This window comes from Haliotis cracherodii, unplaced genomic scaffold (assembly GCF_022045235.1).
Source record: "Haliotis cracherodii isolate W230 unplaced genomic scaffold, xgHalCrac1.p SCAF_4, whole genome shotgun sequence".
NCBI lineage: Eukaryota > Metazoa > Mollusca > Gastropoda > Lepetellida > Haliotidae > Haliotis > Haliotis cracherodii.
In genome coordinates, this window is record NW_027266297.1 from 51677269 (window position 1) to 51704479 (window position 27211).

Genomic DNA, 27211 nt, shown 5'->3' on the forward strand with positions numbered 1-27211 from the left:
TGATCTTAGCTATAAAACCAAACAGTTTTCCAATTATGTTAAGAACAGTTTGTGCAAGTGGAAAAGTACAGTTGTATGATGCTTGTAAAGTTGATTGTAGGCGCCTAAGATCATTGTAACTAAGATTGTTCTGTGCAAGTGGACCTTGATGTCAGCTGATGCTAACTACTCACCCACACAAGTATATAAATAGTCCTGATGTCAACTGATGCTAGCTACTCACCCACACAAGTATATAAATAGTCCTGATGTCAACTGATGCTAGCTACTCACCCACACAAGTGTATAAATAGTCCTTATGTCAACTGATGCTAGCTACTCACCCACACAAGTATATAAATAGTCCTGATGTCAACTGATGCTGTCTCCTAGAAGCATTGGATTGAGGTTCTTGTGTGATTTTGTAAAGGAGAATGATACAGACCATGTGAAGAAGTGAGTTATAGGTTAGAGTTACTTGCATCCTTTTTTGAGTGTGTGGGCTACGAAGAGCCGGTGTCTAAGTCAGAGGAGTTTAGCACACCCCCCTTCCCTTCTTATACTGACAATGTATAGATAGATCTATCACTGCACACATCCAGAGCCATCAATGCTCACGATTGTCACTGGCAGAATATCTTACCATCAACGAAGACTATCAGGAGATCACCGTCTACCAAGATGCAAGTTGAGATGGCCAGGTTCAAGGACCTTAACGCTGTTAACAAGCAGATGTTAAACGTCATTACCTACATCAACTGTTTTGCTGCCAGCATCAGAGACGTCATCTCTTTCCCCCCACCATCAGCATGGCTTTCAGAATGCAGAAACATACAGCAGATTATCAACTTCAGCAAGATCCTCCCAAGTGAAGACATGTGGCATCAAGACTTGACTCCTCACGTGCCCCATCCTGGCAAGACAGATCAGCACGTCCCAAGGCCAACTACACCTAAACAGACCTTATGCAGCGTTGCAGTGGTCTCGACAAGATATGAGTGACTCATCTCAAGTTCAACACATATCTCCAAATCCTGTTGTCCTTGCCTGTCTTGCGGACATTGATTGCAGGCTACTGAAATTCAACACTACCGGAACCCCTGGACCACTCAGGGGTCATCTGATACAGTACACCAAAAATTGGAAGTCAATCACAGAATACGTCTGGCCCTCGAGGTTGTAAGAAGAGGGTACATCTACAATGTCAAAGTCTTGTTGTCCAGAAGTTAAGAAACACTCCCAGATGAGGGTGATAAGCCTAGACTTACTCCTCTATCGTCATGTTCACATTCATTCAAGGTGTCAACCTTTTCTACAATTTGCAGTCAACAGGCAGAAGTTCCAGGTCAACATTCTTCCGTTTGGCATACTGATCACTCCATGGCTATTTACCTGGATTACCACCCCTGTTATCAGATTTGTTCATCTTCAGGTAGTAAGACTACAAGGCTACATCAACGACTCTCAGGACAAGTCACAGGCCTTCATTGAACTACTCACATACCCGGGCTTCCAGGTTCACCCCGACAAGTCAGATTTGGCATCTACTCAAGACACCATCTATATTGGGGCAATGTTTCAGCTTATCAAGGATATCATAGCACCTCCAGAGAAAGCATACCACCAGTGCGTACCACCAGCCACTCAGCTTCTAGTCAAGGGAGTCATCAGTGCATGAAAAGAGTCAGACACCACCAAGGGCTTCTCTCTCCGGTCTTCTCACTACCAAAGAAAATACATCAGAAATACACATGATAATTCATCTAAAAGTACTCAACAAGGACTATCTAGTATGCCCTCACAAGTTCCAAATGAAGTCCGTCAAAAAGCCAAGGAGCTCCCCCAGATTAGAAGATTGGATGATAAGACTTACAGGATGCCTGTCTTCATGTTCCCATTCATCCAAGCTGTCAACCTTATCTTCAATTCGCAGTCAAATGTCAGAGGTTCAAGTTCTATCATTCGCCATATCAATCAGCCCATGGCTGATAACCACCCTTGTCATCAGGTTTGCTCATCTAAAGCTTGTCAGTACTAATTGCGACAGACAACACCACAGTTGCAGCCTATATACAGCATCAAGAGGGCACAAGGTCACAACTTTTGTTGAAACTTTTCTCATATTCTACACACTTGAAAAAAGTAAAAGAGAAAAAATATGAAGAAATAGAAAATGATATATTGTAATTAGAAACACAAATAAGAAGAAACCAGAAGAGCAACTGCACTTGACTTAAAATGACCTCCTCCTCAAACTGTATTCTACCATGAATGTGATGTGGAAATTATTTGAATCCGATTGGACAATCAGGTATCAATAACCACCTCTGAGACAAGCAATTTGGTGACCTCATCACATTTTTGACTCAATAAAGTGTGGTTAAATCTACAGGTGATCTAGCTCTTCATTAAAAACACAGTAAGTTTATCTCCTAAATGGACTCTTGCCAAAATACGCTGGAATTTTGTGGCTCAATTGTAGAGCCACCATTAGTGTAACAAGTTACGTCACTTCTTTGTCCTTCCTACTGACCAATCAGATTCCATGTCTCTTATCACTTACATTTAATTCAAACAATACGGCAAAGCTAAATCAAGACAATCTGACAATTATCGAGATCTTTGTTGTAATAAAACGGGTCTTGCCTTGCGAGGTGTATCAAATCATTTGTGCACCTTGAATAAAAACATGAAAAGATTTGGAAACTATCGGTCGACACCAAGTTGACAGTGCACATGCTTTGCAAATCCTGCATTCATTCGAAATCTGCATAAAATGGTAGTATAACAATTCTGCTCTAAATGCTTAGTAGATTGTATTTCTGTGTGTCTTTTGGCTCCCAGACTATGTGGAAAATGTAATAATTTCAATGATGACAGCAACTTTGATATTCCTTTGACTGTCATTTTCAACTGATGTAAGTTATTAACATCTATTTTCGTGTCACAGAAAATGTTCATGGAAGAGGCTGCCTTTGAATATCCATCTGATGCTGGAGGTATGTTTAGTGACAAGGCAGAGCTGGCTATGAATTATGTTTCGTGACAAGACAAACCATGAACATCTCAAAATACCTCACAGCTTCCCCTCACAGCTTTTGTGTTCATAGCTAATTTGGCTTGCAGGGTCATATATGTTAGTGTATGTTATGGTGAATTATTATCATCCAATAATATTTCACCTTGAAATCAGAACTCCTGAAATGCTTGATGAAATTGTTGCGTAGTTTCAGGTCTATATGGAAAGGATAAAGCACGGCTTCAAGGTTATGGTTGAAGTAAGACCAAGGCAACAGGTATCGGTAAGCTCCTTGGTCTTACAATGCCGAAACCCTTACTTCATCGACCATAACCATGGAGGAGTGCTTTATCTCACTTATAAACCGTCTAAATGCAAGAAATAACAGAAAAAATAAGAAAACATTGAGATATCATGTAGTGAAACAATACAGTGTGTTGTAATAGTTGGCTACAAGATTAAGATTATCATAGAGAGAGAGAGAGAGAGAGAGAGTGATGGATTAAAAAGTCCAATAAAAGTGCATGGTAATCTGCGTGTCATCAGGTGGTGTGTACTGTGAGCCTATGCATGGTGCAGGCAGGGGGTCTGCTCCTGTCTCTGCACCTCTACCCCGCTCTGCTGAGCTACCTGCTGATGGGGCTGGTACTGTTGGCACTGGTCCTGTGGCTGGGATGTGCAGCAGCAGGGAGAAGAGAGAACATGGGGAGGCAGGTGAGTAGTGCACAGTGAATCTTTGAAGTTTGAAGTTGTTGTAAGTAATATTCCAAATATTTCATGACGGCCTTTAAACAATCAAGCCAAGACCAGACATGAACAATGATCCATGCAGTTTGAACATGATGAAAACACTTGATCCTGCTCACAAAACAACCCAATCATCAGTAATTTGCTCTTAAATGGGCAAGTAAACTCAACATAGCAACTTGAAATGGAAAGTTTGAAATAGTGTAAAACAGACATTCATCCCCTAATGAACAAAAAATCTGCCATGGGTCAAAACGGGTTTCTGCTCAATTCCGATGATCGGGTCGGCACCCGGTCTGCCTGCTGCCGCCTCAGATATTTTAATCTGTCTGCTCATCCTTTTCATTACACAACTTATGTCAATTTATACCTTTCTAGTAACAATGTTGAAGATGTCCTCAGTCTCAGGGGCTTAATCCCTGAAAGGCATGCATGGTGTGAAATAGGTCTGATGGCAGTGTGTGGTGTATGGTACTCAAACAGTGAGTGAGTGAGTGAGTTGGGTTTAGCGCCGCTTTTAACAGTATTCCAGTTATATCACAGCATGTCACCCAACCCCCACCATAAGCATAATAAGCTAGTTTCATAAAGACAATGTTACTTTATTTATTCACCATGTCAACAGCAAAGGCTGTTTCGAACACTCAACAATGTATGCAATGTTATTTTTGTAAGATTTTGTTATTTATGCTACATTACCGGGGGTAACAGAAATAGCAACACTTTTAGATTTGCTCTTGATTGACCACACATCCTGACTGGTTGGGCCGGTAGCTTTAAGCCACACCCCCAAAAAAATTTGTATTGGAATTTGATTACGGAGCGGGTGATGTCAGTACTTTCACTCGGATATTGAAATACTTTTTAACGAATGATATGATTACTTTTTTCTAGGGAATTGATTGATATTTGCAACAATTTCTCAATGAAGTTTTTCACTTTACTTGGCCTTTAAAGGGGCACTGATCTAACGCAATTCCCCGGACTGGTTGCTGCCTTTGTTATTGTTTTTTTCCCAGTGAGTACCCGGATGATACGCAACGCAACTGAGCGTGACAACAGACTAGGCTACCGTCTGCAAGGACAGCTAAATGAACTTGGAGGCTGGAGGCAATATTTGTTATACGCATTTTTGCATAAACACTGATTGGTTAACTGTGCATGTTAATTAATTTCTTCAGCCTAAACAAAGAAACAAAAAGAACAGCGGAGCTCATCGGATGTCGTAATTTGGAAATACCCCAGATGGTTATAGTTTATACTAAAAAAAGTATCCATGCAGTGAAAGCATTTTCGGGTTTCGGATTGCGTCGATAATACGATTACTACTCCCTTGTTGTCATCCACGTTTTCTTGTATAACCCTACACTTGTGTATTTGTCGTCATACCCTTGATGCTCAGTTAATGAATTTATTACAGGTACAATTAGTGGTAGCACCACTTAGATTACCTGACAAAGGTTCCCATTTGGCATTTATTGTGTCTGGGGTAATTATTCAATCTAAATCCAGGTTTGAAGTGAGGTGAAATGTGTGTTATGTAATATGCACGGGGCAGCCAAGCAAGAGATGAATGATCAGTTCATTTACTTTTTTTTGTAAATCAACGGATCGTTCCTGGTCATCAAAGGATTAACAGAAAATACGTTGATTGATTAATCACTGTTATCTTGCACAGTGGATATGTCAAAAGTGAGTGTTTACATGTCTAGGTTTACTAAAACAAAGGGAATACACTCATGTCATGGCGTGAAGTGCTGATGTAAAAACAACATACTTTGTTCAAAGGGTTAACTGATAATACGTTGATTGATTGATCATTGTTATCTATCACTCAATGGAACCGTGGAGTTATGAAAATAGTTGTCACGTGGGCTTTCTCAGCCGACCCTTGAGACTTGACACCTATGTGAAACACCTGAAACAATCCAAGTGATCAGTTGAGAAACGAACACGGGTTATAATATCCCGAAACGAAAAATATCTTTTAAAATATTTGATTGTTACAGAGACATGTGACATCGAATAAGTTTCTTTGTACAGCTGCAGACGAGTGGGATATTGTTTCTTTGTGTGGATATTCACGGATACATTCCTCGAACAAGGAAGCTGCCTAAAATTTATACACATAAATTTGGTGGGTTGTAATTATGGTATTTGCATTTTGTTTTCCTTCATTTAAACCGATTCGTTCTTGTTTCTCTACGTCTTGGTTGGGAAATTCTTCAATGCGCGATAGACGTTGTTTTCACAGGTCTTTTCCTTTGTAAGCGTGTATATATTACCGTCAATTTGTAAAATTTGATTCTCTCAGGCAATTTATAAAATGTGTAAATATTTCAGCCATTTTGACTTAGAAATCTGTCCAGATTGATTACGGTTAGACGATCTAAAGGGCCTACAAACATCACAACAGATTATTATGTAGGATTAGAAGCCAAACAGCATAGAAATGTACTTTTCAACGAAATGTTTTTCAGTCACTTTGTAAAATATTTAGACGTTTAATAAATATGTTACACATTTTGACAGTAAAATATACACACTATAAAAAAGCAATGCTTAGGTGAAACATTTACTTTGTGTTGCAAGTAAAAATAGTGTAAACGAAAATCGCAAAATTACCAAGTAAGTGCTTTATCAAAACTTCGTCACCATTACCTATGCTACCCCCAAAGATACCTACATTTCCTTATTATTTCGAAAACTGTATTTCATTTTGTTGATCAATGTGACCATACGCCCTTATTACTACTGGTATCCATAAAAGTGACCAATGCGCTTACGAAAGGCGCAGCAGAGGTCGCGAACTAGTCTAGATTTCTGCTATACATCCGGGTACTCACTGGGAAAAAACAATAACAAAGGCAACAACCAGTCCCGTGGAATTGCGTTAGATCAGTGCCCCTTTAAGACAAATTCTGCCCCAGATTCTGCACTGGGGCCAGCATGGAAGTATTGTGCTGCTATACATTGGCTATAACTGATCAAAATAAAGTTTTGTATGTAATTCTGGCATGAACTTGTCGAAGTGTTTCATTCCGAGCTGAAGACATGACAATATAGAATGCTGTAGTCAGAGGGTACCATGTGTTCTAAGAAGTGATGTAGTCACACACCAGTCCAACAGCTCCTTTGTTTCAGGTTGTCTTTGATGATGAAGTTGAACTGACAGAGTCTAGGCAAACAAGTTTACCAAACCAGAGAATAAAGAGGAACCAGGTTGGAGAGTATGTCACATCGCATGAGGTAGAACGCAGAGTGGCACAGGTGGAATTCTGATCAGTCTGTCCTTATCTCGGAAGTTCTCATCAAACTTGTTACAGAGTGTTTTTGAATTATATTCCAAATAAAAATTAGGTTACTAGTCATTGTTATTTGATGTTATTGTTTATGGCTTGTTCCTGAATCTCAATCTTCAATACAATTGACTTCATTTATATATACTCTGGATAATAAGTAAAACAAAACTAGATGCATTTTAAGGGACCCAGTTAAATCCTTTATTCATCATCATCTGAGTTGTTTGAGAAGTCTTAGATATAGCTAGTAGGTCTCTCTACAGAGACCTAGACGGGGAATTGAAACTGAATAACACAGTGATAGGTACTAGGTAGCTCCATCTGGTTCCCTTGCTGCAGCAGACATGTAACTGGACTTAGTGTTCAAATATATATATATATCACATTTGCTTAGGACCTAAATAGTCATCTTAGTCAAAGATGTGGTCCTTAGCAAATGTTGAGAGGTGTGCGTGCATGCGGCAAATCCTGCAGACGGTTTGAAACACTAGCGTACATAATGTTTAGTTGCTAAATGCATGGAAAAGGGCTGGAGCACCACTCACATCCACTCATCATCTCAAGGCAGTAGGAGGTCCAGTCAATATATGATTGCAAAAGAATATATATTTGCAACAATACAAAACTTTCTACTCTAAGATATGTTAGATAAAATATGTAGAAAAAGTGGATATACGAAACTCATTTTGGTTTTGGAACTGAAAAAATCTTATTGTGCACTTTGGGATTATTGTGTATATATACTGAACTGCAAAAGAAACATCACCATGGATAGATATATGAGAAACCTTATTTGCCCAAACACTGTAAACATACTTTGAGACATATTGAAAAGATTAAACATGGTAAAACTGATCAAGGTTGAAATTAAAGTGTCAAATGTTCTTAAAGTGAAACACAACACTAGTCTCTGAGAAAACAAGTACTTGTCACAAAGTGACGAAATGTCCCCCGCCTGTATATACACCATAGTACCAAATATGAAGACAATCCAGTGATTAGTTCTTGAGATATCGCGGCAACACTGTTTTCCAACTCCAAAAGCAGATTTGCCTGCTGTGACCTTGAAAATGGGGTCAAGGTCACCAAAACCGACGTGTCTGCGGCGTCTGTATATACACCATAGTTCCAAATATGAAAACAATCCAGTGTGTAGTTCTTGAGATATCGCGGCAACAAACAGGTGGGACGTACGGACGGTCGTGAATACTATATCCCCCGCTTCGCGCAAGTCAGTATCACAAGTCAGTATCTTGTGTGTCCGCCATGTGCATTTGATGACTGCTGTGCAACGTCGATACAGGGAATGGATAAGGCGATTGATGAAGACCATTGGCACTTGAGCCCACACTCTGAGGATCGCCTGACGCAGAAGTCTCTTGTTGCTCTCACAGTATGGGCATGGGCGTTATCATGCTGAAACTCGTGGTTGCGGCAAAGTGCTAAATGATGTATGGCGTGTGGTCTCAAGACTTGATCAATGTACCAAGCTGCTGTGACACCATTGCCTCTCCCTGGACTGATGTTCTGGAAGACAGGGCTGACCTTCTGTGCAAGACCAATTCCACTCCACACCATGATGCTCGGACCACCCTACGAGTCTCTCCAAATAATCTTCCCCACATTGTCGCCAGACTCTCTCTCTGACATCTGTTGTTGAGATACAGTAACGGCTCTCGTCTGAGAAGAGGACTCTTCACCGCTGCTGGTGGCACCAATGTCTGTGCCGTGTTGCCCACTGAAGACCAAGCCGGCGATGACGTGGTGTCAGAATGGGTCCTCGGTGTGGCCTGTGACAGTGGAGGTGTCTGCTCGTCAATCGTCGACAATCGTGTCCACACTAATGTGTCGCTGGTTAGTCCCCATGGTCTGTCGAGCAGTTTCCGCAGCAGTAACAAAGTGATCTTGAAGATGCTATCGCACAATCTGACGATTCTGACGTCGGGTGGTGACCCTAAGTCTTCCACTACGTAGTCGGTCATCTGTAGTGTTGGTGGTCTGGTACCGCCATTGCTGGAGCCTGTATATGGTCCTTACGTGGACTTGAAATGCACTGGCTACTTGCTGGGCGGTTTGTCCAGCCTGCAATCATCTTAGGGCTTGGTGTCGCTGATTTATTGTCAATCTTGGCATGTGGTAGCAATTCAATAACGAATGAATGTTATCAGATCCGGGTGGATTTTTATAAGGGTAAAACATGTGCATTTCAATTTGCATGGAACTCACGTGCATCAGGTTACCGTTGCCGTGATGCATTTGGGCGATCGGTTTTATTGTCGTCTGCTTTGTTTTTTTAGCATCAAATTTCATTTTTCCGGCCAATGTAATGTTAAATTTTAGAAACTTTGCCAAAATAACTTTTCATGCAATGTTACTTGGGGCGACGTTTTTTTTAGCGGGTCAGTATATATATATATTATCCCATCTCACTGTGCATATCTTCTTCGATCCTTTTTGGAAACGTGCTTGAACTATGGGTCAGTTTTGTTCTCTCGTGCATGGTAACCTTCCACGCTTTGACCATGTTGCATCTCTCTACCAACTCATTCTCTTTCTTAGAGCTATAGGCTAGAGGAACTAAAATGTGGGATGGTTGGTTGGGCATATTGCTTGTGAGATAGGCTAAGTATGTAAAATGAAATATACAATTTATACTAAAATTTCAAAAACATTTGAGCGCATCCTATCTCACACAATACATTTAATCCCACAGTTGGATGGTAGGAAGCAGATACCCTAGCCTGTATTATTGACTACAACTGTGAGAATACACGAGGAAGCTGGACTAACTTGTGAGCAGGAAAAAACACTGGATTGATCGGTTTTGACAATCCAGATACGCTACTTGAATACATCCCGAACCTATGTCGTAATTAAAAAAATGAACACGTAGATGTAAACGGATAGATGAAACGGCTGATGGACTTAAATCTCCCCAGGTTTGTTCTGAAGATCTTAGACTTTTACCACAAGCATGGGACCATAATTAAATGGTCAAGCACACAAACTCCAGCTATAGGGCCAGAATGTTAACTGATGAAGAAATCTGCCTCTTGACAGTAAATCAGGAATTAATACAGAGGGTTTTAATAGCTCAAGAGTTTAGTATCCTTCTGCCTGGATTTGTATAGAAGTGGGCATATGAAACGTGACATGGAGCAGCTTCAAGGTCACCATGAACAGGGAGAGCTCTAGGAAAGTGTCATGATGTCGGCAAGATGTTCCACATCTGTAGTCTTCATATTTGGTGCCATTAAAGTATTATATTTCATAAACGTTAAAAATAAAAACAACCACTTTTATTCTTTTCTTTTATTACAAAATATGCTAATGCAAAAGAGCATTAGCCACATTTACAACTTACAAAATTTGATAACAATTAGCATTCAACAGCCTAGATAACCTACATAGTTAAGACCCTGGTAGGCACATGTCCGAGGAAACCATAATATCAACAAAGTGATGGTCAACTAAGTTTTTGTGTTCCTTCCATCACACACATACCCCACGTCCAGCAAGTGATACTGCTATTACATGAACGTAGCACATACAGAAGGACAGGAAGCCTGCAGGAGGAATCTGCGAGTTGCCAGTCTACACAACACTAGACTGGGGGCAAACCAGTCACACAATACAAAGCTAAAACCTCTGTGCTATTTACATATGTACATTTCATAATTGTATCATATACTCTATGGTAACTACTTACAGCACATATACTTTTGCACTATGATGTACACACTGTAAATATCATATACATATATATATTCCTCTTTAACTTTGAAATTTTACCAAAAACCTGACTTCATAAGCATCCGACTACCAGTACTTGAACTAAACGTAGGTTAAACATTGGAGTATTTAAAGAATCAACATATTAAACATTCCCACACCCGCGCGCACCCCCCCCCCCCCCCCCCCCCAAAAAAAAATCGAGAAAGTGGAAACCCTTAATACATAAATATAACTTTCTTCTGTAATACATTTGATAATCTTTCACAGTGAGATCAACTATATATTTCATTGAGATATAAATAATAACAAGTCTTTCGACTAAAAGCTGGCCATAAGATCGAGCAAGATCATAAATTCTGCTTCATATCAATAATATGTTACATACTATCGTTGACACTCTTTGTGAATGTTGTCTACTTAATGAACAAATATTTTTCAATACTTTACATACAGAAAGTGATTTCCATTTGTTTTATGAAGGATAAATAGTTTTGTAGACATTGAAAGTCCTGTGTCTTAAAGTACAACAAGGTAAAGGATAAAGCTGTATTGTGTAAACATCAAAAATGGTATATATCTTAGCTGATAAAGCTAACAACAAAATCTTTGGATCTGAAACTGACACGCACAAAACTTTCTAAATTTGATTCATCATCTTAAAAAACATGACAACGAAACATGGCAATAGAACACAGTATTCTGGGAGGTAACTGGCATACCAGGCTTCTTTGTGCACATCACATTAGGTCTCCCCTATTTGTGTGTATGGTGATCTGATTAATGTCTTTGGGGTTACTTAACCACATAGATGTAGCCACATGCTACTGACTTAGAATGTAGCAGACACAAGAAAGGGAGGTAATCAGCCATGGAAGACAGCTACACAGCAAAGCTATGGAAAAGGAAATAGCACTCAACTGCCTAATTCACTAGACAACAGGATGAAATATACAAACACATCTAGCCGACATACATTAGCGAACTATACAGCACTTTTTTCACCCCGTACATGTCCGGCTCTACTCGGATGTCTGTTCACAGAGGTCAGTAAAGTTATACAAGCTTATCCAATCATATTCATCGCTGTGGTTTTTAAAAAGCTTTTGCACATGCCATCTCCGAAAGAGACAATGACTCTCAATGTGCCTTGCACTGAAGAGAGAGTGAGGAAATGCCACATGTATACCTACTGAGGTATTGAAATAATATAGCAAACAGTAAATGCCTTTGTCCACTTGTACAAGGTCAAATACACAATGTACTAGTGCTCAAAAATTGGTCCAAACACTGCCATTTTGACAAACACCCGCTTTTGAAAAGATTCTGGCAACAGTATGACTGCTGTTGTTGTAGTCTGTGTTCATTCACCAGATGTCCGTATTTGTCACTGAAAACAATCCATCTCCAATACAAGAGGAGGTGAACACAGGTGAGAGGGTGATAGAATGGAGCACTAAATAATATCATCACATCCAAGTTGGAAACACACAGTGTACTGGTGTACTCCTTGATCAGCTAGCAGCCTGCTGGCTCTCCCAATCTGGTGTACTCCTTGATGAGCTAGCAGCCTGCTGGCTCTACCAATCTGGTGTACTCCTTGATGAGCTAGCAGCCTGCTGGCTCTACCAATCTGGTGTACTCCTTGATGAGCTAGCAGCCTGCTGGCTCTACCAATCTGGTGTACTCCTTGATCAGCTAGCAGCCTGCTGGCTCTCCCAATCTGGTGTACTCCTTGATCAGCTAGCTGCCTGCTGGCTTTACCAATCTGGTGTATTCCTTGATCAGCTAGCTGCCTGCTGGCTCTCCCAATCTGGTGTACTCCTTGATAGCTAGCAGCCTGCTGGCTCTACCAATCTGGTGTACTCCTTGATGAGCTAGCAGCCTGCTGGCTCTACCAATCTGGTGTACTCCTTGATCAGCTAGCAGCCTGCTGGCTCTCCCAATCTGGTGTACTCCTTGATCAGCTAGCTGCCTGCTGGCTTTACCAATCTGCTGTACTCCTTGATCAGCTAGCTGCCTGCTGGCTCTACCAATCTGGTGTACTCCTTGATCAGCTAGCTGCCTGCTGGCTCTCCCAATCTGGTGTACTCCTTGATCAGCTAGCTGCCTGCTGGCTCTACCAATCTGGTGTACTCCTTGATCAGCTAGCTGCCTGCTGGCTCTCCCAATCTGGTGTACTCCTTGATCAGCTGGCTGCCTGCTGGCTCTCCCAAATCATTCATGTGGCAGTCATGCCAGTGTTTATTTGGCCTTCACACACAGTCTACATTTGCCATAGTGAGGTATCCCTGAGAAATTGACTACTGAAGTTAGGAGTGTACCTTGTTCCCCACCACTGGCACAGCTTGTGAGCACTAGAGTAGAGATGAAGCCCAGTGTGTTGGCAGTCTAGTGCTAGGCTTCCTTCAGTTCAGTGTGTGTCCACCATGTGTACCTGCACATTGGCAATAACACTATGTGGGGCTTCTGCAATCACTGTAGTAGGCCCCAATATTGACTCAGAGGGTATGACAGTCTGTTCTGGTATGGGCATGTATGTGGACAGTCGAGTCTGTGGTGGAGTGGGGCTACGACTTCGCCTACTGGTTGTTGGAGGTGGGGGCAACATAGGAGTCTTTGTGAGGCCATGTGGCTTGTATCGGTCCTTGCCAATAAGAAGAGGTTCCAGGCAAGGCAGACTGGCATGTTCACTGTCTTCATGTGGTGTCATTGTACTGTAGCCATGGTCACTGTCACCACCAGCGGGACGGCGGTAGGATGTGTTCACTCGATATGGAGAAATACTGGCTGGGTTCTCGAATGATGCCAACACAAAGTTGGTGTGACCTGAAATTGACGAGACAAATAACTAGGTACCTTGGTTACCATCATGAGAGAATTAGTTTTACAGCTTTGTTTTTTTGCTTTTTAATGCCACACTCAGCAATATTCCAGCTATATAACGACTGACTGTAAATAATTGACCAGACAATCCAGTGATTGACACAAAGAGCATCGATCCAATTGGGATACAATGACAAGAAACAAACAAGTTCTAAAACCCGATCCTGTTAGTCGCCTCTTACAGCAAGCTGGGTAGCTGAAGACCTACTATACACAGGTGGGTTTCAGCCAACACTGAACAACACCAAAACTACATCAGAGGAACATGTTCAGGTGCCAGATGTCATGAGCTTTGAAATAATTCAATGACAACCGATTCAATAATGTAGAAGCTGTTTCACAGGTTGCCATCAGTCTAGGTGCTGTCATCTGCTGTCCAGAGTGTTGTCCACAGTGTTACAACCATGTTTAAGATGGAGAACGCAGAACTGAGTATGTAACCAAACATGTTTAGGTGACCACCAGATATAAAAGATTCCAAAGGGACAACACTTTTCATTTGCATAGCCAGCCTTAAACTTTAAAAACAAGACGTACAATGTTAAAAAATATGCTGTTACCACCTGTGATGATTTTACTTTTAACTGTCTTTTTATATTTCAAATGAGTTGAGTGTCTACACCTTTTACAATTTTAGATATAGATGTGATATGATATAGTGAGACAACACACCTGCTCCTGGCTCCTCAGTTGGCTCTGGGTCATCAGGCTCATTGTAGTAGTGGGACATCCGGTTCTGGTTGTCTGGCAGTGTGCTGATGTAGTGGTGGGAGTTGCGATGCACGTGGTGGCGGTAGCAGTACACTCCCAGGGCAACTAATAGGAAACAGCCCATGATGCCTCCTGCTACAGGCCCCACAGGGGTACTCTTTGGCTTGCTGGGGTCAAACTCTTGTTCCATGGCTGGAAAATATCCACTTTAGATTTTCACACACACATATGCATGCAAAATTCATATATCAAGTGTGTGCACTTGACTCCTTTGTACAGGAATATAACTATTTATGTTAAGTGGTTTCAAAATGTTCATCTTTTCTTCCAAATATGAAATACACGAGAAAAAGTATTAGTACAACATGTTACTTAGAAGTATTTACATCAGTGAATTGCACTTCTATACTTAACATAGTTTGGCAGCAAGTGCAAGTAAAATAATCAGTGCTCCATCGTCATGAGGCTTGTTTGTTTCATAAACATCTGTAAAGAGACCATGATCAAATGCCTAATGCTATTTACCACTGATTTCATCTCCATATGGGGTGGGTGCTCCAACCACTCCGCCAAAACATTCCCTCTGACTAGCACAGTAGGAGTTCTTGAGTGGTGTATTCCCATCTGCCTGTAGCTGACACCACTCACAGTCCAGCACACCCATACAGTCCCTGCAATACAACAAGCTCTATGCACACCAGGGTCCACTTGCACAAAGCGATCTTAGCGCTACAATTATTGTAAATCCTTAAAATTGCGATCTTAGTCTTCAGGTACAATTGCAATCCACTTGCACAAAGCAATTGCAGGCTAAGATCACTGTAAGCTACAATCAAAAACTTACAATTGGTCCGGACCAATCTTAAGTAACTGAGACTTTTTGGATAAATCAAGGGCAGCTTATCTTAGTTTATACTCTAGATTGGAGTGGTTTCCCCTTGCTTAAGCCCGTAGAGTACAATCTACCTTACCCAGTGTATCAATGTTGTTGAATCGCTGAACTGCCCCTATATTTCTTTTGGGTCACATTCATGTCTGTTATTTTGCCTTTCATTTATCATTAAATTAATCTACATATAAATACAAGTTGAAGAGGAAGATCATACATGTTTAAACATAAAATCGAGTGGGATGGGACAAGCGGTTTTTATATCTGAATTTAAACGAAAGAAAATCATGTATTCATTAAATAAGCAAATACACATGATGAGGCATTTGAAATTTGTGTAAAATATTTTATAAATAGCAAATGTTAATATCACACTTTTTAAATATTGTTATCAATATAATTAATACTCAGTGAATATATATTAAACAACTGCTTTCTCGAAACAACATTATTCATTATTCTTATTTCCCTTCCATGCATTCTTGAAATCCTGCGTCTTTCTGTGTTTTGAAAAGGTAGTCATAACATACTTCAAATAATTGGGACCTTTCTTGAAACTGTGCAAGGTATGATGGAGGGAGGTACATGTTGTATGTCGTTTACGGTTCCACTTATTGTATGCACCGCAAGCTATGCGCATTTGCAGAAAACTGTAGACAGGAGTCGAGTTTAAGATATTCGTACCTCCACCATTGAAGATTTCAATCTTACTCCAAGCCGTCTCACAATCGCGCTAAGTTTGGTTTGTGCAAGTGGAATAGGACAATTGTATAGTGATTGTAAAGTTGATTGTAGCAGCCTAAGATCAATTCTAAGTAAGATTGTTCTGTGCAAATGGGCCCAGAGCTGAGTACTTCTCTCTTTAACCCTGCTTCCCAGTACTTGTAGCATCCCATGAGGTGTATACAAGTTGGCTATGTAACTACGTACGGATGATCAACGGCTGCTTCCCTGTACTTTGTGTAGCATCCCATGAGGTGTATACAAGTTGGCTATGTAACTACGTATGGATGATCAACGGCTGCTTCCCAGTACTTGTAGCATCCCATGAGGTGTATACAAGTTGGCTATGTAACTACGTACGGATGATCAACGGCTGCTTTCCTGTACTTTGTGTAGCATCCCATGAGGTGTATACAAGTTGGCTATGTAACTACGTATGGATGATCAACGGCTGCTTCCCTGTACTTTGTAGCATCCCGTGAGGTGTATACAAGTTGGCTATGTAACTACGTATGGATGATCAACGGCTGCTTTCCTGTACTTTGTGTAGCATCCCATGAGGTGTATACAAGTTGGCTATGTAACTACGTATGGATGATCAACGGCTGCTTTCCTGTACTTTGTGTAGCATCCCATGAGGTGTATACAAGTTGGCTATGTAACTACGTATGGATGATCAACGGCTGCTTCCCTGTACTTTGTAGCATCCCGTGAGGTGTATACAAGTTGGCTATGTAACTACGTATGGATGATCAACGGCTGCTTTCCTGTACTTTGTGTAGCATCCCATGAGGTGTATACAAGTTGGCTATGTAACTACGTATGGATGATCAACGGCTGCTTTCCTGTACTTTGTGTAGCATCCCATGAGGTGTATACAAGTTGGCTATGTAACTACGTATGGATGATCAACGGCTGCTTCCCTGTACTTTGTGTAGCATCCCATGAGGTGTATACAAGTTGGCTATGTAACTACGTATGGATGATCAACGGCTGCTTTCCTGTACTTTGTGTAGCATCCCATGAGGTGTATACAAGTTGGCTATGTAACTACGTATGGATGATCAACGGCTGCTTTCCTGTACTTTGTGTAGCATCCCATGAGGTGTATACAAGTTGGCTATGTAACTACGTACGGATGATCAACGGCTGCTTCCCTGTACTTTGTGTAGCATCCCATGAGGTGTATACAAGTTGGCTATGTAACTACGTATGGATGATCAACGGCTGCTTCCCAGTACTTGTAGCATCCCATGAGGTGTATACAAGTTGGCTATGTAACTACGTACGGATGATCAACGGCTGCTTTCCTGTACTTTGTGTAGCATCCCATGAGGTGTATACAAGTTGGCTATGTAACTACGTATGGATGATCAACGGCTGCTTCCCTGTACTTTGTAGCATCCCGTGAGGTGTATACAAGTTGGCTATGTAACTACGTATGGATGATCAACGGCTGCTTTCCTGTACTTTGTGTAGCATCCCATGAGGTGTATACAAGTTGGCTATGTAACTACGTATGGATGATCAACGGCTGCTTTCCTGTACTTTGTGTAGCATCCCATGAGGTGTATACAAGTTGGCTATGTAACTACGTATGGATGATCAACGGCTGCTTCCCTGTACTTTGTAGCATCCCGTGAGGTGTATACAAGTTGGCTATGTAACTACGTATGGATGATCAACGGCTGCTTTCCTGTACTTTGTGTAGCATCCCATGAGGTGTATACAAGTTGGCTATGTAACTACGTATGGATGATCAACGGCTGCTTTCCTGTACTTTGTGTAGCATCCCATGAGGTGTATACAAGTTGGCTATGTAACTACGTATGGATGATCAACGGCTGCTTCCCTGTACTTTGTAGCATCCCGTGAGGTGTATACAAGTTGGCTATGTAACTACGTATGGATGATCAACGGCTGCTTTCCTGTACTTTGTGTAGCATCCCATGAGGTGTATACAAGTTGGCTATGTAACTACGTATGGATGATCAACGGCTGCTTTCCTGTACTTTGTGTAGCATCCCATGAGGTGTATACAAGTTGGGTATGTAACTACGTATGGATGATCAACGGCTGCTTCCCTGTACTTTGTGTAGCATCCCATGAGGTGTATACAAGTTGGCTATGTAACTACGTATGGATGATCAACGGCTGCTTTCCTGTACTTTGTGTAGCATCCCATGAGGTGTATACAAGTTGGCTATGTAACTACGTATGGATGATCAACGGCTGCTTTCCTGTACTTTGTGTAGCATCCCATGAGGTGTATACAAGTTGGCTATGTAACTACGTATGGATGATCAACGGCTGCTTCCCTGTACTTTGTGTAGCATCCCGTGAGGTGTATACAAGTTGGCTATGTAACTACGTATGGATGATCAACGGCTGCTTCCCTGTACTTTGTGTAGCATCCCATGAGGTGTATACAAGTTGGCTATGTAACTACGTATGGATGATCAACAGCTGTTGCAGCAGCATTCTCATCCTTAATCTAACAAATTTCTAAACTTGTCCTCAGTCATTGCTACTCACATCTTGGCCTTGCGCTGGTCACACCGAGGCTGGTAGCACTGCTGCAGGTCTTCTACAATAACCGGGTCAGCAACAACCAGACGCTCCTCCTCAGGGGCATGGAAGCAGCTTGGGTTACTACAACAACCACTGTCATTGTTAACACAACTGAAAAGTCCACTGAGCATTTGTCTATAACTGCAATCAAATGGCATGACATGACATGAAAGAAATGCTTTAAGTTATCAATGTTGTGTGTGTTAAATGGCTATCATGATCCAAGATAAGTTTCAAGTAGATAAATACATCAAGACGAAGTACTCACAGGTCCTCGAAGTCCATCAGCTCCCCTGTACACAGGTTCATCTCAAGTGGGCATTCACACGGACACTCACATTCATTCTGCTCCATGCGGTTACAATTGAGACACAGCCGGTCCACCATGCTGCACGGACAGAAGGCAGTGGCTGTCTCACAGGTATGGTTGACAATACCAAGAAAAGCATTTGTACCGGGGATGTGTGTCATCTGGAAATATCAACATATATTTTAATAAGATCGAAAGTTGTCTACAAAAGTGTTTATATTAATCTTTCACTTAATTTGGTATGGCTGGTGCAGGGAGATTAATTTGCAATACTTGTTTTGTGAAATAGTCCTTATCATGAAGGTGAGAGAAAATTCATAGTTGTGCTGGCCACTGTTATTTCAAAAGGTATTCTACAATGTAATGCTGTAGTCAACAGGCGATACATTTCCCAATTGTCAATGAAAAATGTGCAGTGAGTTGAAAGACAAGTGTTGAGGCGTAGGACTGGTGCAAGCACATACCTGGTACCTAGCACAGTGCTCTCCATGCACCATGTTGGTGAGCACCCCATTTAGGCTGGTGTTGAACTGAAACAAGTGCAATACCCAGTTAATGCACATAAATACCAATTGGGCAGCTCCCGTCGACATTGCAAGTTGCTACCTAATTAATAGATTATGTTGGTTGGTTTGTTGTTTAAAGCCACACTCAGCAATATTCCAGCTATATGACGGCGGTCTGTAAATAATCGAGTCAGGACCAGACAATCCAGTGATTGACATCATGAGCATCAATCCACGCAATTGGCATACGATGACATGCATCAACCAGGTCAGACCACCCGATCTTGTTAATCAACAAGCAAGGGTTGCTGAAGATCCTATTCTACCCCAGATCTTCACGGGTCTAACAGATTATGTAAATTATATATCAAAACAGGATAAAAGTTACATACCCATATGATAGTTGCAAAAAACACTTTACACTTACATTGTAAAATCTCTGTACCGTCCTGTCATTATACTTGTTGCAAACTTTCTTCTGCACGAAGCCAGTGTGGTACAATATATCATTAGCCACCAAGGGTTCCTATAAACATGACACATTAATGTGTTATCTCTGGTACAATGCTGTCATCACTGAAGTTTTGGTATAAATATAAAATATTATCAACTGAACAGTTGATGTATATGTCTTAAATGTAGTACATAACTTCATAGCAATGTTACATCAATTAGAATATTTATTAACCTCCCAACAAAGGATTGACAAATGTTTGAGTCCGGGGTTGAAGGATAACCAAATCTGCTTTGCAAACATGTGCAATGATGGGTGACGAGAAGGACCATGAGGGATCAAAGGAGGTAACACTGATCGGGATCAAAGAGAAGGAATTGGCAAAAGGTTGTCCGAATTAGAAATAATTTGATCTATTACAGATGTCCTACACAGTGTTAATCTTTAGGATGAAACAGACATACCACATAAATAAAACTCTGAGAAAAAATCCATAACAACTATATTCCAAATTTGAAGCAACAGTAAGGTTGTCTGCTGTGCCCACCTTGTGTGTGATATGCTGCTGCTCTACTGGTCCTTTACCATTGGGGTCGATGAGCCCTGGGTGAGCCACCAGGTAGCCCTTGTCCTCCATCAGGAAGCACCTGCAAACATGTTACCTCCTCAGTTAGCTACAGTCTACCCCACATAGCTAGCTACACCAAAAGTGTTGCAAAGAACAGCTTTTCTATAAGTTCCAGCTCTCCATATGAGTGGGTTGGATTTTACACCGCTTTTAACAGGATTCCAGTTATAGCGCGGCGTGTCAGCTTAATGTGGGAGGTAAGCCCGAAGTCATGCAGGTCTCAGACGTTTACCACTTCGGTGAAACCCATGAGCACGGGTATGATGCTGATAAAACTAGAAACATAATCATGGTGAATGGGCATTTGAAACCACAATCATAGGTTTCTGGTTATACAATGTTCCTCCATCACCTCTGAATACATGCTTACTTGCAGTGTAGTAGTGACATCAAACAATAGTTATCATTGTGAATAATTCTAAGAATACCTCACCTCTATCACATCAGTTGCCATAAATTTTTGTTTATGCTTAGAACCACGCTATAAATTTTTATAAATTTTCAACAGACGTCCACTACACTGCCAACATATCCATAGTTGTGAGGGAAACCCTATCCCTCGCCAGGGGCGCCACCACGCATGCGCAAGGTGGGAATCTAGTCACTTCTTTCAACCCATTACTCTCATCAAGTAGATGCAGATATTTGGGGAGGTGGGAGGGATTAATTTCTGATGTGATAGAGGTGGTATTCTTAGAATTATTCACAATGATAACTATTGTTTGATAATTCTTTTGAATACCTCACCTCTATCACATCAGTGCCAGTATACACCAGAGGGACCGGCGGGTTCTGGTATCTAGCATCCCTTAGATATTTGGCTAGTGGATTATATGCCAAAAGGGGATCTAAACGGATGTGTCTAATAGTCTACTTACAAGACTTAGACATAGAGAATTTTCAAAACATCATATGATGGGTATATATAGATATTCCCTTGTGATACTTAGACATATTATGACGTCACTCCCAGTGATGACGTCATCTGTGACCTCACTTCCGGTGTTAAACCATGCCCATTGTGATATATGTCTTCTATTTTCTTGTATCACTTTGACGTGGTTTACCGTTATGCCCTTTTGGATAGTGATATTTAACGTATCTTACGTAACATTATTCCGGTGCGATGTCTCCCATGACGTCACTTCCGGTGGTAGTACATCAATATTTCCTATCATGTAGATTACCGTATATCACTTAATCCTTCGATCTCTGATTTCAGTGTTGCCATTTGCCCTGTTTTACTAAATCAATAGCGCAGCCCAGTAACAAAGTCAACTTACCTTGAGTTCATGAGGTACTTCTGAGGGGAACAAGGTTACTTGGCGACGATCACCTGGTCAGCCACCAAGGGCCCCATAGTGTATAGTCCATTTAGATCGGTCTGTATGTCTAGTAAGTAAAAGTTTGAAAAAGTGTTGTGGGACTTCCACTGGCAACTGGCTATGACTTGTTCAATGGATACTGTATTCCATGTGGCTAGGCTTGTTGCAAGTGCTCTGATTTCGTGAGGCCTGTTTCCCCAAATGGGTGTGGAGACTTGTGCCATTTTATAGCTATCTGTGATAACTGATTTTAGCCATCCCGCTACAGTGCCCTCTGTGATGTCCTTTTCAGATGAGGGCTTGCAAGAGATAAATATAGAATACTAAACGAGCTCCCGTGTAATACCAATTTTATGCAACGAGTGAATAGTTGTGGTATCTGACGAGCGAAAGCGAGTCAGATACCACAACTATTCACGAGTTTCATAAAATTGGTTTTACACGAGAGCGAGTTTAGTATTTTATTTATTACTTGTCATTTATAATGTTTTTATAATTATACTGTTGAGTGTAAATAGGCTGACACCTACACGATCCATGGCATAATCCAATTGAGTTTAACAGACTAATACTTCAAACACGTCAAAAGTTGAAACGTATGAATTTAATATCATACAATGGTCCACCTTTAGAATTCAGGCGTTCGTCCCACAAAATTATCGTAGTGCTAAGGCTGTCACAACTCACATAATTTAACTTCTAAGGGTAACGACTGTCGTTGCGCTAGAGTACGATCGCCGATGACGTAATTTGTTGAATTTTGTTGCAAGATCCATCGGCGAAACAATGCCATGTGACGTCAGCCTAGCAACAAGGTTGCTGGGGTCATCGAGTGTGCATAAGCTCCTCCCAGTGATCTATCATCTCCACACACAATGCCGTTGAATAAGCCAAGGGATGTTGAGAGCTTTCAATATTTGTTCGTGAAACGTGTTCCGAGAGTACATAAGCACGCGTTTTGGTATTACACAATGTGTAATAAAGCTGTATGTTTATTAAACGGGTCATCTCTTCACGGGCAAGTAATAAAGAGACGTTTCCTCTGCTTTCTGCGGGGTTGAGTTGCTGTAATGAAGTATCTCAAGGCTCTTATGGGACAGAGCAATCTATCCGGGAAGTCCACACTTTTACTTAAGGCTGGTATTGTGTATTGCCTGTGTCAGAGTGGGCCTAAGGTTGACGACTGTTTTTTGGCAATAAATTCTGGGAGCGATCTGAACGACACTGATTTCCATTCTTGGGTATGAGTTACAGTGGAGATGTCAATAGCGTGTAGTTCTGACACACGAGCCGCCGTAGCCATGGCTAGGAGAAAAGCAGTTTTCTTGGAGACTAATAGTAATGTTGCACTACTCATGGGTTCATATGGTGCTTTCATTAATGCTGACAATACTATAGATAGATCCCATTTTGGGAAGGTACGTGGTACTTTTATGTCTTCCAGGGCAAAGGACATTATGAGTCGATTTAGTACTGGATGGGTACCTATAAATAGGCCATCGTGTTGTAATACTGATGCCAGGGTTGATCTATAGCCTTCGATAGTGCCGTGTCGTAATTTCTTGTCGTTTCTGAGATATAGCAAGAATTCAGCCACTATAGGTATCGTAATTTTTCCGTCTAACTCGACGAACTTGTCCCATCTGTTATTGTATAGGGCAGATGAAGCTGCTCTCCATGAGCAAGCCACTCTTTGTGCAGCTGATTTAGAGTAACCGGCGGCTTGCATCTTATTCGAGATAACTTTCAAGCGTGAAGATGGAGGTTGTCGAGACGGCCGTAAAATATGTCTGTCTTTGGTTGTCTCAATAGGTTGTGACGTACTGGGAGTTTCAGAGGTATTTCTACCAGGAGTTGTAGAAGTCTCGGAAACCAAGCCCTTTTCGGCCAAGCCGGGGCTATGAGGATTATGACACCGTCTGTTTCCTCTATTTTCTTCAGTACTCAGAGCCCATGGGGGAAATGCGTACGCAAACATTCCCTCCCATTCCATGGAGAGCGCATCAACTTGGAGTGCTAGTGGGTCTGGTACAGGGCTGACGTAGACTGGTAGTTTGTTGAGTGAGTGAGTGAGTATGGTTTTACGCCGCTTTTAGCAATATTCCAGCAATATCATGGCGGGGGACACTAGAAATGGGCTTCACACATTGTACCCATGTCGGGAATCGAACCCGGGTCTTCGGCGTGACGAGCGAACGCTTTAACCACTAGGCTACCCGACCGCCCCAGTTTGTTGTTGAGACATGTGGCAAATAGATCTAGGTTTGGAGTATCTCATAGGTGGGTTATCCACTTGAACACCTCCGGATGTAGAGACCATTCTGTTGGTACTATCTTGTTCTTCCGGGATAGGTAATCTGCTAGGATATTTAGCTTGCCCGGTATATGTCTTGCAACTCACTGAGTCTACCAAGGCGTATAACATGTAACCTCCTTCAGTAAAGGCCTTGTGATCTTGTGCCTCCTTGGTGCTGTATGTAAGCGACCGCGGTTGAGTTGTCTGTAGTGATCTTCACTGACGAGTGGTGTAGACGATCTAGCCAAGCTGTCAATGCTAGATATATCGCTCTCATTTCTAGACAATTGATGTGTAACTCTTTCTCTTGGGAGGACAATTTTCCCTGTATGGTAACATCGTCCATATGGGCACCCCAACCTTCTCCTGATGCATCTGTGTAGAATTGATAAAAGGGGGTGGGGTAGTCTAGTGGAATATCTGGCATGACATTTTGACGATTCAGCCACCAAAGGAGTTCTGATATTCGAACTTGTTGAGGTTGGATTAATGTTTCAAGCTCTAGGTTTTTGGTGGTGTTCATCCAAATCTGCAAGGGCCGTAATTGTAGTCTGCCTCTGTAGGTTAGGTCTTGGATAGATGTGAGCGTGCCAAGGCAAGACATCCACCAGCATCTCGACTTGACGGGCTGATCTAGTGCGCTTGTTATCATGTTCTCTACTCTTGCATATCTGTCTTCTGGAGGTGCTACTATCCCCTTGTTGAGTAGAAATCTTGCGCCTATGTAGGTGATGTCCTGTGTTGGTACTAGCTCTGATTTTTTAGGGTGAACCGGGAATCCTAAGTGTGTGAGAAGTTGGATGAGACACACTGTGTTTAAACTGATTTGCGATTTGTCCTGATCGGCCGATAGGAAATCGTCTATATATCCTTGAAGCCTTATGAGCTTTTTAAGGGCGAAACCGGTGATGGGATTGGTGATCCTGGTGAATAACCATGGGGCGATGGATATGCCGAATGGAAGTACCCTGAACTGGTATCTCTGACCGTTGACAGCAAAGCGTAGGTACCGACGATGCTTTGGATGGATGGGGACGTGAAGATGGCGTCTTGGAGATCTATGCTTATCATCCAATCTGCTTGTCTTAGGGAATTCTTCAACTTCTTTATAGATTCAATCTGAAACCTGGGTGTTTTTTCCAGATAATCTTTGTTCAGAACTTTTAGGTCTATTATTAATCGCATCTCTGAAGAATTCTTCTTCGGTACCAGGAATACTGGGGAGTAGAATCCGTGAGTGGTGTCTGACTCCTTTAAGATGCTGATAGCTCCTTTTGTGAGTAGTTTTTGTATGGCCACTTCTGCTGCAATTAACTTCTGTCCTGATAGCTGGAATCGGGGTCCGGTAGGATGGATGGCTAGTTTTGGTCGTTTTAAGAAGGGAAGTTTGTAGCCTCTTCTTACTACTTTGAGTAACCATGAGTCGTCTGTGATGGCCTTCCAGTTGTCTGCGTACTGCATAAGACGGCCTCTAACTGGTCCCGGAATAGGGTGAGAGCTGAACTTGGGTAGTCTAGGGTCGATGTCTGTGAGATTGGCTAGTTCGACTGGATTCGGTGTTGTCATGTCCTTGGTCTTCCGTAATTCTAAATCGTTGTCTGTAGGGCAAGCCGGTAGGATCTGAACGGGTCAGTAGATTCATGGTTGAGTCATTTCCGGATTTCCCTACGGGACCTGCCTCTTCCTCTGCCAAGTCCTCTCTGCTAAGTGGGAAGATCAACTTTGGAGTTCCTGTACGTGGGTTGATACGATCTGTTTCTCTGTGTAGAGGCTCAAAAAGAATCCCGCTGGGACAGTTTACGCCGGGGTCTAGGATTCTGTCGTTTGTGATGAGTAACTGACGACTGTCTCTGTAACTTGGATGCTAACGAGATGGTGGATTCCTGAAACTTCTGGTTAGTTGACGACATAATGGCTTCCTTTACCTACTTCAGTCTACCGTGGAATATCTGCGATGACGTAATGGGCTGTGACATCATGGATCTCTTTAACGGGTCTGGCATCACATGATGAACTTGGTGTAGTAAGTGTCTTCTTTGCATGAGCAGGAACTGCGCTGACATCCAGACATATGCTGATTGAAGGTCTTCCTGCATCTTCAGTATGTGGTCCAGTGAGCTGTGGATAAATCCCGTCTTCTGACTAGTCATCTCCTTGGAGGCATCTAAAGGCAGATCATCGGTCTGGTTGTACGGGGGTATGACATGGCAAATACCAGCTGCTAACCAGTTAATGTACAAACTGATATTAATCATCTGTTTGTTGACTTTATCTAAGTTCTTGATCTTGGCCATGTCAATCCGCATATTGGGGTTAGGTTTCTTAACCAGATCGAAGTAATCTTCGTCAATGCTAGGCTGTAGTGCGAAGGGATCATCGTGTGTCTTGTAAGCAGACTTATCATAGATAGGCCTCAGTCTAGCACTAGTTCCCGCAGCAAAATTCAATTGATTTTCAGTTTTCTTGATGACGTCGTCCAAATATGACGGCCGGGGAAGGGTATGGAATTGTTCAGTCCCCGACGGGTCCCTCATACCCTGCACGTTCAATCAAGTGTTTAACGTGCGTACTGTCCTGATCTGGTTTTAAGGAGGGCATTAGCTCATAAAGTTCTGCAATGTCATCTCTAAGAGAGTAATTGTTTGGTCTGTAGATCGGCACTCCCTACTCTGGCTGCACTGGGAGTGGGTCGTATGGCTGAGGGTATCGTAATCCCGGTCGTCTGATTTACGGCAAGCTGTGCAGGAATCATGTGATCTATAACAGTATGTTGATGTCATATTTCCCTCGCTCTCTCCGCCCGAATAACAGGACTGTGTGACAGTATGAGATGGTGCACGCTTAGGATTACTATCCTGATAAGCACGAGCTTAGTAGGTATGTCTTTCATAGTGGCTTGATGGTGATTGGTGCGTATTTCTGTGCATACTGCGATGTGAAGAACGTGATTCACAATGAGTCCTGTGATGTGCGTGGTAGGGAGAAGATCTATGAGATTCTCGGTCTCTTAGTATAATTCTCCTACTGTCCTCATAATCTGATTCAGCGTAACCTTGTGAATGTCTGCTGTGTGAGGGTGTACTGCCATATTCAGCCTTAGATCTCTGTTTACTCTCGTGATCAATCCCTGATT

At 41.9% G+C, this 27211-nt stretch overlaps 2 protein-coding genes across 2 annotated transcripts in view; one reads left to right on the forward strand and one right to left on the reverse strand.

The window, feature by feature from the left end:
* LOC139479476 (uncharacterized) overlaps positions 1 to 7066 on the forward strand; it is a 45198-nt gene extending 38132 nt beyond the window's left edge. The window contains exons 11-13 of the mRNA XM_071262322.1: positions 2930 to 2978; positions 3545 to 3712; positions 6890 to 7066. Of these exons, the coding sequence (XP_071118423.1) occupies positions 2930 to 2978; positions 3545 to 3712; positions 6890 to 7027 (355 nt within the window). The 3' untranslated portion in view covers positions 7028 to 7066. The remainder of the gene's footprint in view (positions 1 to 2929; positions 2979 to 3544; positions 3713 to 6889) is intronic.
* Positions 7067 to 10967: 3901 nt separating this feature from the next.
* The window catches only part of LOC139480281 (VWFA and cache domain-containing protein 1-like), an 88554-nt gene continuing 72310 nt past the window's right edge, over positions 10968 to 27211 (reverse strand). The window contains exons 22-29 of the mRNA XM_071263334.1: positions 20377 to 20476; positions 19803 to 19901; positions 19334 to 19399; positions 18828 to 19030; positions 18524 to 18640; positions 14902 to 15047; positions 14338 to 14568; positions 10968 to 13608 (exon numbers count right to left, since the gene is read on the reverse strand). Of these exons, the coding sequence (XP_071119435.1) occupies positions 13193 to 13608; positions 14338 to 14568; positions 14902 to 15047; positions 18524 to 18640; positions 18828 to 19030; positions 19334 to 19399; positions 19803 to 19901; positions 20377 to 20476 (1378 nt within the window). The 3' untranslated portion in view covers positions 10968 to 13192. The remainder of the gene's footprint in view (positions 13609 to 14337; positions 14569 to 14901; positions 15048 to 18523; positions 18641 to 18827; positions 19031 to 19333; positions 19400 to 19802; positions 19902 to 20376; positions 20477 to 27211) is intronic.